Source organism: Silurus meridionalis, chromosome 3 (genome assembly GCF_014805685.1).
Source record: "Silurus meridionalis isolate SWU-2019-XX chromosome 3, ASM1480568v1, whole genome shotgun sequence".
Taxonomy (NCBI): domain Eukaryota; kingdom Metazoa; phylum Chordata; class Actinopteri; order Siluriformes; family Siluridae; genus Silurus; species Silurus meridionalis.
The window spans coordinates 8,428,108-8,439,713 of NC_060886.1; the positions used below are offsets into that span (position 1 = coordinate 8,428,108).

Here is an 11,606-nt window from a genome sequence, read left to right on the forward strand (position 1 = left end):
CCATTGTTCTGCATTTATGAGCTGAAACTGCATCTACCCTACGTTCTTCTACTGCAGCCTCTGTCCTTTTAACCCCCCCCAATGACAACTTCCCAGCTAATCCTCCTTAAAGGTCCTGTGAGGCCAGTGATATTTGTTTAGGGAAAAGTGATTAAAGTGTAAAACAACTGCAGATCCTCTGACACGTCAAAAGAAAACCAACGCCCATTTAAAGAAAGCGAGCAGGTGAGATGGATGGATACAAAGAATGATAATGGGGTGAGGTGGAAAAAGACAAATGGAAGGATGTAAGAAGGTACATTCTGTAAGCAGCTTCATCTGCATTTTGTGTTTTTTCAGAGAAAAGGAAGGATGATAGTTATCCCACATTCAAAACAGAGTTCCACCTGGGCAACTCGAATATCGACTCAAGTCCGAGTCAAACCGGCTTCACTTCGTCATCAGCGAACTACCACCTCAAGTGAGCGTCTCATCATCGTGCTGTGCTTCAAGTCTTCTGTAGATATCAGTGGGTTTTACGTCTTCGTTCACAAGAAACTTCACCACCACATGCAGTTTCCTGTCAATGATAGTGCACACTAGCCACTTACTACTGCGTGTAGAACCGCCACACTAGCATCCACTTTTATACCTGTAAAGTTCAATGTTTGACTTGCCACTTTGACTTGAAGGTCGCTCGTAGCACTTATAAAGCATTTAAGATCGTCAAAAAAAAAAAAGGGAGAAAACACGAGATCTTCAACAGACCCTGCACCTGTGTGCCTTTGGGTACCTCGCAAAATAGTGTCAGCAGATGAGTTAGTAAAGGTAGTGAGAAGTTGAAGCTCAGTGGTCAAGATGTTGGACTACTGATTGGAAGGCTGAGAGTTCAAATCCTAGCACCACCAAGCTGCCACTGCTGGGGCCCTTGAGCAAGGCCCTTAACCTCTAACTGCACAGGTGTATCAATTAGATAACTGTAAGTCTCTCTGGATAAGAGCACCTGCCAGATGTATGTAAATTTTTTTAAATGAATTAGCGACTATAAAATTTCCCGCTAGGTATAAATCTGTGTATGCAAGCAGAGAACTGGTATTCAACAACTCAAAGTGCTAAAGTTGAATAAAGAAAGCGAAAAAGAAAACAAGTTCAATAAAGCAAGAACTTCCAGTATCAAACACAAAAGAAAATTTCAGTGGCAGACTTGATTGAAACAGCCTTTTCATGAGGTAGAATTTTACCTCGAGATGCTAAATTACGCAAACCGTATGTTGAAGATGTCACCTGATTCTGAACATGTTGCATTATGCTACGTTTTATTCTCGAAAATCACAAGTTCAAAAGACCTGCCCGGGCTGAATACCATTATGTCTACCTAAACTTCTAAAGCGGCCACAACAAAGCAAACCAGCACCACCACCCCCGTCACCACCACCACAGACAGACGACATACGACTATGAATAATACCACGTTGTCATGAAGCAAAACATAAACAAAAACAAAGAGCTCATGGAGTGGTTGGGGGATAGCGCCCATTTGCAAATTACAGACCGGTACTGAAGATTCACCGCTGGCTCTTTGTGAGATGGATGCTTGTTTGTTTGAGTAACAGAAAATGATTCTGTGCGGTCTGGCTTAACCAAAAGTTGAGGAGCAGGACGCTTGGTGATGTCACCGAATTAAACAATGGAAAAATCTCTAGAAAACATTGCAGCTTAAAAGTTAAATCCCTATGGCACTTAATGCTACTAAACTGGACGTCTAATTTACAAAAAAAACTAAACAATTGTCATAAAAAGGTCACGCAAAAAACAATCGATTGTGTCGATGTGACATTTGTAAGTTGATATTTCTTGCAGGTGAACATGGAGACTTGAAGAGAGAATTGTATACAGTAGAGGTGTTACGTATTTTGTGTACCGAATGCAATCTTTCTTATGTGCGGAACACAGTTAAAATCTGAGTTTCCTCACAAAAATTATTAAGTGGTGGACCGCAAGTTTGTTTAGTCTTCGCCTCACACTTTTAGCGCATATTTTATTATTATTAAACCAACACAACAATCCCAGAGGTGAAAAATAAGGCACAAGAGTTAGCACAGTGTCACTATGTATAACAGTATGATTTGTAGTGTGTTGTTCTGCACAAAATTGGTGCCACTTCCTGGTCATCGGCAATGCTAGTGATACGGATTCTTATCCGTTTTTATGTTCAGCTTCATGTATTTCTCTTAAAATGAGAAAATCGTGATGATGAATGATAAAGTCAATGTAGTGAATGAATTAGGAATAGAAGGAATGAAAACATTTGTTGAAATAAGTGGAACAATTAAGAACATATCTTTAGAAAATTAAATATTAAAGGTAAAACTTACATATACGCATCAGTACTTCCGTTGATTTAACTTTTTTAATCAATTGAATTTGTGCCAATTTAATCGATTACTCTATTGTATTGCGTTCATTTGATTTATTCTATTTTAATTGAATATATTAAATTTTATACAAATATTATTTTATATATTATTTAACCAAGCAGGCATTTTATTTAAAACTGGTTTAAAAGTGTAAACTGTTGATGTTCACAAATGTTAATAATAATAAACTGTGGTTATAAAAGAAACGACAAGCAATTTTTTGCATTTCTTCCCTACAAATCCCCAAATTTGATCCGAACGTGACTTAAAACCGGTATGAACCGAACTGTGAATTTTGTGTACCGTTACATCCTTAGTATTTAGACATGTCTGATAACATTCACTTAGAACTGTTTGAAAGCAAAACAAATACAATGAGTAGACATTAAAGGGTATTTGGAATTAAATAAAATAGCAGAGAAATTCTTTAATGCTGCATATGGAGTATATGCTACTTGCCTGCACATCTGAAGCTTTGAGCAGTAAGGCCTTTCTCCACAGCCAAACAAGTGAGAATGCTCAGGAAGCTTGTTGTAACAGATTGACGCTTAGCTCTCTGGGCCTCCCTTTGGCGACGTTCCCGAGCTGGCCTGCTCCTCATTAGTACTCCAGGTGGCGCTATACGGCTGTTTTCTCCTTGAGGTCTCTGGGCAGCGACGGCTGTACGCACGGCCTCCACCCAGTCCTGGGCCTGGGGCTCACTTTCGGCCCGCAGACGCAGCACCTCATCTGGGAAGATGGCCTGGGCGACCACAGACTCCTTCATCGGTCTCATCCCGCTGTACGGCCAAGCAAGAAGCGAGAGTGAACCGCAGGACGGGCTCACACACTGGCCCTCGGCCTTCGGTCTGGAAGGCCTGCAGTTGGGTGCGGCTGAGCACAAAGGTGAAGGCGCTCCAGTTATTGAGGTCACTGAGTTGGTACAGAAGGCCTACTTTGAGCACATCGGCACAGTGCTGGGTGAATAAGGGCAAGGCCTTGGGACGCACCAGTGGACGAGTTGTTGGCACAGAGACCGCAGTGGGATCCATGTCGTGGGGATTCGGAGAAGCAGCAGATGACGGTTCGCCCTGACGATGAGCTGGACGAGCAACCAGGACACGTTCCCAAAGGAGCCGACGCCACTCCAGAGCCTCCCAGTGGCAGGAAGCACGGAGCTGCAACCGAGTGCTGTTGAAGAAAAGTGCTTGCAGCACGTGGCCGTCCTGAGGCTGAGGTGCACCCACGCTCTGGCAGTGTGACAGTGACAGGGCTGTACACAGCTGCCTGTTCCCACTGTTGTCCACGCTGTAGATCCGCAGCTCGCAGGGTGTGAGCTCCACATGGCAGGTATTCCAGCGACCCCAAGGGCCCTCCCTGTGCTCCAAAATCCCCTGTTTTACCAGAGTAGTGGTGCTCTCCTTACTGCCTGGAAAACAAGAAAAGTGTGAAGAAACAACTACTAAATGTACAAACATAATAATTACTGCTGCTTTCCTATTCACTACACAGTGCACCATTTTCTTGAAAGCACTGAAACAAGAAGTATTCGAAGTAACTAAGTAACGCATAGCATTATTGTCTCCTATTTCCTTCCCAACAGCCGCATCTTCCCGGCTGATCATTTCCATCGATAACACTGGCGTCGCATCAGCTCCAACTTAAAAGGTTCCTGAGCAGCTGATGGCAAATAACAGAATCATTCGTTCAGCTAAACATGGGGCATAATTGTGGAACTAAATCCCCACAGACAGGTTCAGTCGTTCACAGAAATGTCTCTGTTAAAGAGTGTAGGATGCTTATGTTGGCAAATAATGGATGCTGTTTCCAAACACACACATTGGTCTATCAAGTCGTTGTGCAAGTCTTTTCGCAAGCATTCCTTGTGACCTCATCAGGAAGAAATATCATTGTTTGAAAGGTTACTGTGCAAACAAATCGGCCAGAGAGCGACCCCTAATCTGTGGCACTCCTTTTCAGCCTTTCCGCTCCCAGCCCATTTTTTCCCTCTCTCCTTCTTTATCTCTATTCACAGCAACCTTCATCCACACACTTCCTGGAGGGAGGGGGGGTTTGGAACCACTTCTACATGTTTAAGTATACTGGAACTTACCAGAGGTCAAATGAAATAGAGGCAATTTCCCAAATGTTTTTAAGTCATATCTGTGATTTCACATCCCATAACTCCCAAGCACGGGGCATGCTTTAGCCTTTTCTTTTCTTTCTGAAGACTGGAGTGCTTCCTTCATTTTAAAGAGCTTCAAAAGAGCACTGAAGATCATATTCAGAGTAAGTGTCATTATTAATTTAAGGCTAGTGAAAAAGTGGCGCATGCTGACATGACTCAGTTAGGAACTACTGTGCCATGTGAGTGATGCACAGTAAGTGGACTATATATTTATATATATAAAAAACAGCACCGGAAACAATGATTAATCATACTAACTTAAGATTAAGTAAGAATAAACTTGCAACCTCTAAGAGAGAGGTTTCCTATAAAGGACCAATAGTCAACCTTGATTAAAGGCTGTTGGCTGATATATACATATATATATTACATGCTGTACATATACTACATATTTATCTGCACTTGTCTCTTTGCACAATTGCTACTTTTTGCACTTCTGGTACATGCTAAACTGCATTTCGTTGCTGTGTACCTGTACTATGCAATGACAGTTTAGTTGTATCTGTCTGTCTGTCTATTATATCAAACTGTATTACATTAAAAATAAAAGTCACCATGGTTCCCCTCATTTATTATTTCATAATACACCGAGCAGACATAACATTGACATTATGACTAGGGATGCACCGAATATTCGGCCACCAAAAATTTTCGGCCGAAAATGGCCCAAAAGTGCATTTTCGGTTTTCGACCGAAAGACTTTGATCACCGAAACAACACAGCCAATACAGTTTGTTGTGATGACGCAAACAGAAACCGCTGCCTGCACGTGCATGTCTGAAGCAACATGTATGCGGTGTGGACGTATTTCAGCATATCTGTAAAAGACCCACGGATAGCGATTTGAAAAACATGTAATGCCGAAATTTAAAGAGGAGGTGCGTCTGCAAAGACTTTCTCCACGTCGGGTTTAATTTATCACCTGAAAACCAAACATCCCGATCGCTATGCTGAATATGAGAGAAACACGGCACAGAAAAGCAAAACCCTCCGAGCACGCGCACTCTGTCTGTGGCGGACGTTTTTGAAAAGGCAGGAAGTTTCCCAGTGATATTGTTGTATCTTTAAGCAGTTGCACTTTGTTTTTATGAAAGAACATATTTAATTTTACAACCTTTCAGCAGGCCAGAGGGACTGTACATTATTATTTAATGTACACATGAGTGCATTTAAGTTTGAATTTTAATTTATTTTATCCTGTGCATTGTTGCAATGTGCTATAAATAAATATTTTCATAATTTGTAATTGATTTATTCTTTGAAACTTTAATATTAATTTATGCAATTGAAATGCCTTGATTTTAGTAAGGTTAGTACACAGTCATAGCCATAAATGCAATGGTAATAATAATTGGCATAATTTCTTTCGGTGTTTCGGTTTTCGGCCTTGCTTTCCTCTTTTTCGATTTTCGGTTTCGGCCAAGAATTTTCATTTCCGTGCATCCCTAATTATGACATTAAAACATTATGACTGGTGAAGTAAATATCATTATTATTTGCGGCATTTTGGCAGACGACCTTATCCAGAGCGACTTACAACTGAGCAGGGGAGAGTTTTAGGGCTTGAACCTGTGACCTTCCGATCCAAAGTCCAATGCCCTAACCACTGAGCTCCCACCTCCCCTGTGTGTGTTTCTTAGACAGCAACTGAACATTTTGTCCTCAAAGTTGACGTGTTAGAAGCAGGAAAAATGGGCAAGCGTAAGGATTTGAGCGAGTTTGACGAGGACCAAATTGTGACATCTAGACGACCGGGTCAGAGCATCTGAAAAGTTAAAGACGATTTAGCAGGGTCGACTTGCTGAAGACGTTAATGCTGTTAATGCTCGATGGGTCAGAACTGTTTTAAAAGCAAAAGGCAGTCCTACACAATATTAGGCAATAACGTTATGCCTGATTGGTGTATTTTGAAGTAAATAGAAAACCTTAATCTTGATAATGGACTATAATATATTATAGACAGCTATAAAAGAAAATAGCTTGAAGACAATGTTGATGTCCTGGTGTAAGCAACTCACATCACCGTAGAGCTAGAGATGTTTGCTTCATCGTGTTTCCATCACGTAGACTTTGTCCTGCCTGATCAAATTTATTGGCACGCTACACCAAACAATCATGGGGCACAACCTACAATCAAAACTGACTTTCTGTTAAAACCAGCAACACAGCCGCAGCCCTGTCGAAACGTTTCGAATGCCAATCTCCGAAGGCTGTAATCAGACTATATGAGAGCAGTGCTTATACATGTTGCAATGAAAAAAACGGTAGCTGAAAATATGGATTATAATCTTTTGAATACCAGGGCAGCGGTACATTTAATGGCCATGGCAACTCAAGTTACTCCGAACCGATCATGATGGGGTTTGGCGTGTTTAAGCCTTGCATAAGACTGCTCTAAAAGTGAGCCCTTGCGAGACAGACTGGCTTTGACAGAGATTTACCGTAAACATTTACCCAGGATTCATTACAGTAGTGGAAACGAGCTACGGTTAACTAAACCCGATAGAAAACTGAAAGCAAGGAGATGGTGGATTGTCTTATTATTGTTGTCAGCACATCCGTCAAGATTAGAAGCTGACGAACGCTATGCAAATGTTTTCCAGCTTTGAGTTACTAATAAATAAGCATTCATTCGACTTCTTACTTCTCTTTCCAAACCCCTTGGCGCACACAAACAATAATTCACGTGTCGAATTTAGAATAAGAAGTGACAAGGACTAGCGGGCAGGTGTAACGAAGCACAACGCTGGGTTTAGTCTGAGGGCTGCAATTAATCAATTTGATTTGAATGACTGAGCACAGGATTAAGGCAACGCGATACCTCGAAGAAAAGGTGACGTTGATTATAGCAGTGTTGAGCTGCCCCATGCTCTGCAATTACCTTAATGAAGACTGGCTAGAACAGTCAGAAGGACTGGTGGGGGTGGGGGGAAGAGAGTCTCCATGAATTCCCTATGGTCCAGGGCTGGCGTTTCGGCTATTCCTCATGCTGACTAATGCCTTTTCACTCGTATGCTAATCCTCTTAATATCAGGGGTAATTGGGACCCACTCTTTCACAGCATTGTGCCCGTTTTGTCGCAGAATTGCATTATCCTACTATTACCATCTTTGTCGAGGAGCTCTTTCAAATTCAGATTCGCGCTTTGCCCAAACAAATGAACGCAGCGACAAACAAACAAACACGCGCTGACCAAATCCAGGCACTTGTTGCAGTAATACGGCTAATGAAATCTAATCAACTCAGCCCCAACCCTCTACTCAATCTAATGCCTGGCTCTTTGATTAAAAGGAGACGTAGCCAAACGATTGTCACGAGCAGCAGGTGAGAGACTGTAAACACAACTGCAGACATGAGCAGACACAGGTGTGTAGCGGGAGACGATAAATACAGGGGAGGATCATAACAAGGGATAATCAAGATGAATAAAGGAATGAGAATCTGTAGGTCATCATGTTTTACCTGAGCAAGTAAATATACCACAGTGATGGGTCATGAAATTCATATTGAAATCCTTACCTTTCATTTGATCATTTAGCGCCATGTTTTTAAGAATGTTCTTGTCGATGGCTGGTACACCGTTATCAGTGTATGTCCGGTAGTTGACGTCTGATCGTGATCTGTTGTGCCCTCGTTTAAAGCCCCCACCAGAGGTCCCGGTGGAGTTGGTCTCTTTGGCGTGGGCGGCCAAATCGTTCGTAGACCGGGCTCGGTTCCTCTTTCCATTCTTTAGGCCGAGTACACTAAAGGAGGTTTGTTCAGCCCAGGCAAGGTTGTGAGACGATATCTCAGGCTGTTCTCCAGTCAGCAAGCCCCAAACCCCACTACAGTTCAACTTGTCCAGAGTTGACACCCCTTTCAGTTTGGGAGGGCAAACTTGTCCAGCTTCTTGATTACTGTCAAAGCAGTGCAGGTAGTCCTCGGTCACCTCAAGGGCTGGACTGATGTCCTCAACCTCAGAGCCTTCCATCGCATCAACACTTTTATGGAATAGAGAAAAAACTTTGGAAAGACAGATGGATTCCACTGGCCTCAAGGCCACAACAATTAACCATCTGCTGTCTAAGCTCAAGAAGTCGTCTGGCAAAATGTGTTTTTCCTTGAAGGCTGGACTCCCTTCCAGACACTGTTAACAAGCCATGGCTTGTCGTTTCTGTTGTTTTAAGCTAAGCGGTCGCTAAGTATGGTTAAATCCTATCTCGGCATGGTTTATTCTAGGTGTTGCATGCACTCAAATCAGGAGGCAGAGGTATCTCAATAAAAGGGACTGAAATGTGGTACAAGGAGCAATGGTCCACCCAAGGTTTCAACATTCTGCATCAAAAGAAATCAGACAAAAGAATTAGACTCTCCAGCTGGTAAATATACAACTTACCTCACACCTCATCAAGGTCTTATCTAAGATGTTATAATACAACTGCAATTGATACTGTATGAATCAACATTTCCTGACTCACTCACTCGAGAGTCAGCATCCCGGCCTGGTTTAGTCACTTCACTTGCTTTGGTTATCATCTGTAAAACAAGCAGAAGAAGCACTTTACCTGGGTTTGGAGATGGTCAGATCATCTTGTTGTACTGGGATGAGGTTCTTCACTGTCAGTTGCTATTTCCTTTCTTGTGATGCTCTCTTCTTCCCAGATTCTTGCAGGTTTCCCTCGCTCTCACACTGACATCGATTTCCTCTGCCTGTGCATTCTGGCTCATGGTCTTTCACTTTCTTAAGGCCATGCATTATTTAGAGGGTATTACATCACCTCTGGCCAATGCCGGAACAGCACATTCAGCATCCCTGGGGGGGTGTGTGAGAAAGAGGGATGGATTAATGGATAAGGGATGAGCACAGGAGTCTGCTGCAGCACAAGAGTTTCTGCATTTATACTGAGCTCAGATTTAAACGGAAACTGTAACGTGATCCTCTAGCCAAGAAACCATTTGCAGGACCCTAAACCTGAACAATGAATCTTTGGGTTTAACAAAGCGAGACATAAAGCAGGGGCAGTCTTATTGGCTGCGAAATAAGCCTCGGCCAAATCACATCTCGGCTGCAGTCGATCGGTTGTGACAGCACATTACCAGCATTTGACAAGCCTGAGACACATTTGCTGCCACAAAACTGTCAGGATGTATCGTCAGGGATGATGTATTGATGCTGGCACTGAAGTCTCCTGTAGTGATGCTGAGGCACGTTCCATTTTTAGCTTTCACACAGCACATAGTCCTACTCATCACAGTTAAAGGCAGAGTAAAGCTCTACTCAAATTGTCTGTGTATTTACAGTCTGGTGTTTTGGACAATAATTAATTGATGGATGCCTACACTAAATGGTGAAACATTTGTGGACACTGAACAGTTACAACAACATGTGCTTGTATGAACCATTCAGCCACAAGAGCATTACTGAGGTCAGGCACCGAAAGAGAACTGGGGTGCAGTTAGTGCACCTCAAAGGTGTTCTGTGGGATTGAGGTCAGGCACTCAAGCTTCTTCCATCCAACCTTTGGTAAAATATGCTTTCAACCTCCCCAAGTTCTTTCACACCACCCCACTGCTACGTTCCCTCCACAGGCTTCCTGTTGCTGCCTGCATCAAATGGAAAACACTAATGTTCATGTACCACACTCCCTTCATCCTCTACCACTGTTCCAATAATCCCAACATCTCTTATGATACAAGAAAGACAGATTTATTTTATTCTTCATGCAATATACCTCTTAAATTAGCACTTCATTTAAGAGGTACATTAGTCCAAGTCCTAAGGAACCAGAATTAGAACATACTGATTAACAGAAACTAGTATTGTAAAATTCTAGGAATTTTCAAGACTGGAAACTTTCCATGGGAATAAATGGGAATTATTGGGAATAAACTGGGAACTTAAATGTACTTAAAAAAATAAATCTTGCAGGATAATTTTTGGTTAAAACAACAAGATAAAATACAATTACAGTTGCGCAGTTGCGCCTTACATGCACTGTACAATCCTCCATAACAGAACATGCATTATTTCTTTACAAAATAATGTAAAAAAAAAATGTCCATCTTGGCGTGTATTCACGTAAACTATATAAATATTACATACAGTGATGTTTAAAAATTCCTTGTGCTGTGTGTAAGATATTGTGCAACAAAATTATGCTAACAATTCAATCAAAGTCAAAAGGAAAAATTTTTGAATGACCAAACTAAATGTTTGTGTATGATTCAGTTTATATAAACTTCCCCAAATTTCTAATTCATTCTCATAAATTTCTGTTAAGTTTCCAACTTGGAATATTTCCAAAATTCCCCAGATGAGGTTCCCAAGTTTCCGGACATTTAACGCATCCTTGCAACCCTAATAGAGCCTTGATATTTCTAAGTCGCTTTGCATAAGGACATCTGCCAAATGCTGTAAAAGTAAATGGATCTCACTTTGTGTACAGGGACATTATCATGCTGGAAAACGCTCAGGGCTTTTAGCTCAATCGGAAGAAAATTTGAATGCTAAAGCATATAAAATCATCCTATACATGTGTGTGCTTTTAACTTTGTGGGAACAGTTTGAGAAAGAACCACATATAAATATAAAAATCAGGTGCACACTTATTTTTGCCTTATTACCGTATAAAGTAAATCCAACCCAAGTGTTTAAATTGGACACATCATAGGAACTTCAATAATCTGCATCTTTATGCTTAGTCTGATGCCTGCAAGTAAATTCCTGAATTCAAAACTCTTGGTTCATCACCCTGCCGGACTGGCATGAAGACGTCCTGCAAAATAAAGGTTATACATTTTATTTATTTTTTGATCAGGAGCTTTCCCATCAGACCAAGCTTTGATCAAACAGAGGTTGGATAGCGAGGTGCTTTCCACCGTACGCCAACGGCAACCTGCTGAGGGTTGATGCAATACTATTTGCATTGACTGTTATAACTTTGCATCAGTTAATAACCTTGCAGCAAATATAATGCAAAACACTAGATTTCTAGCTGTATGGGTAAAAGAAAAGAAAATATCCCGATTATAATGTAATCCCGATTATAATGCAAATATAATGC

At 41.5% G+C, this 11,606-nt stretch overlaps 1 protein-coding gene across 1 annotated transcript in view; it reads right to left on the reverse strand.

The window, feature by feature from the left end:
• Nucleotides 1-11,317, reverse strand: part of plekhm3 (pleckstrin homology domain containing, family M, member 3) — a 41,093-nt gene extending 29,776 nt beyond the window's left edge. The window contains 5 exon segments of the mRNA XM_046845245.1: nucleotides 2,856-3,159; nucleotides 3,161-3,804; nucleotides 8,083-8,877; nucleotides 9,108-9,355; nucleotides 11,167-11,317. Coding sequence (XP_046701201.1) covers nucleotides 2,856-3,159; nucleotides 3,161-3,804; nucleotides 8,083-8,533 — 1,399 coding nt within the window. The 5' untranslated portion in view covers nucleotides 8,534-8,877; nucleotides 9,108-9,355; nucleotides 11,167-11,317.
• Between the last annotated feature and the right edge of the window lie 289 nt (nucleotides 11,318-11,606).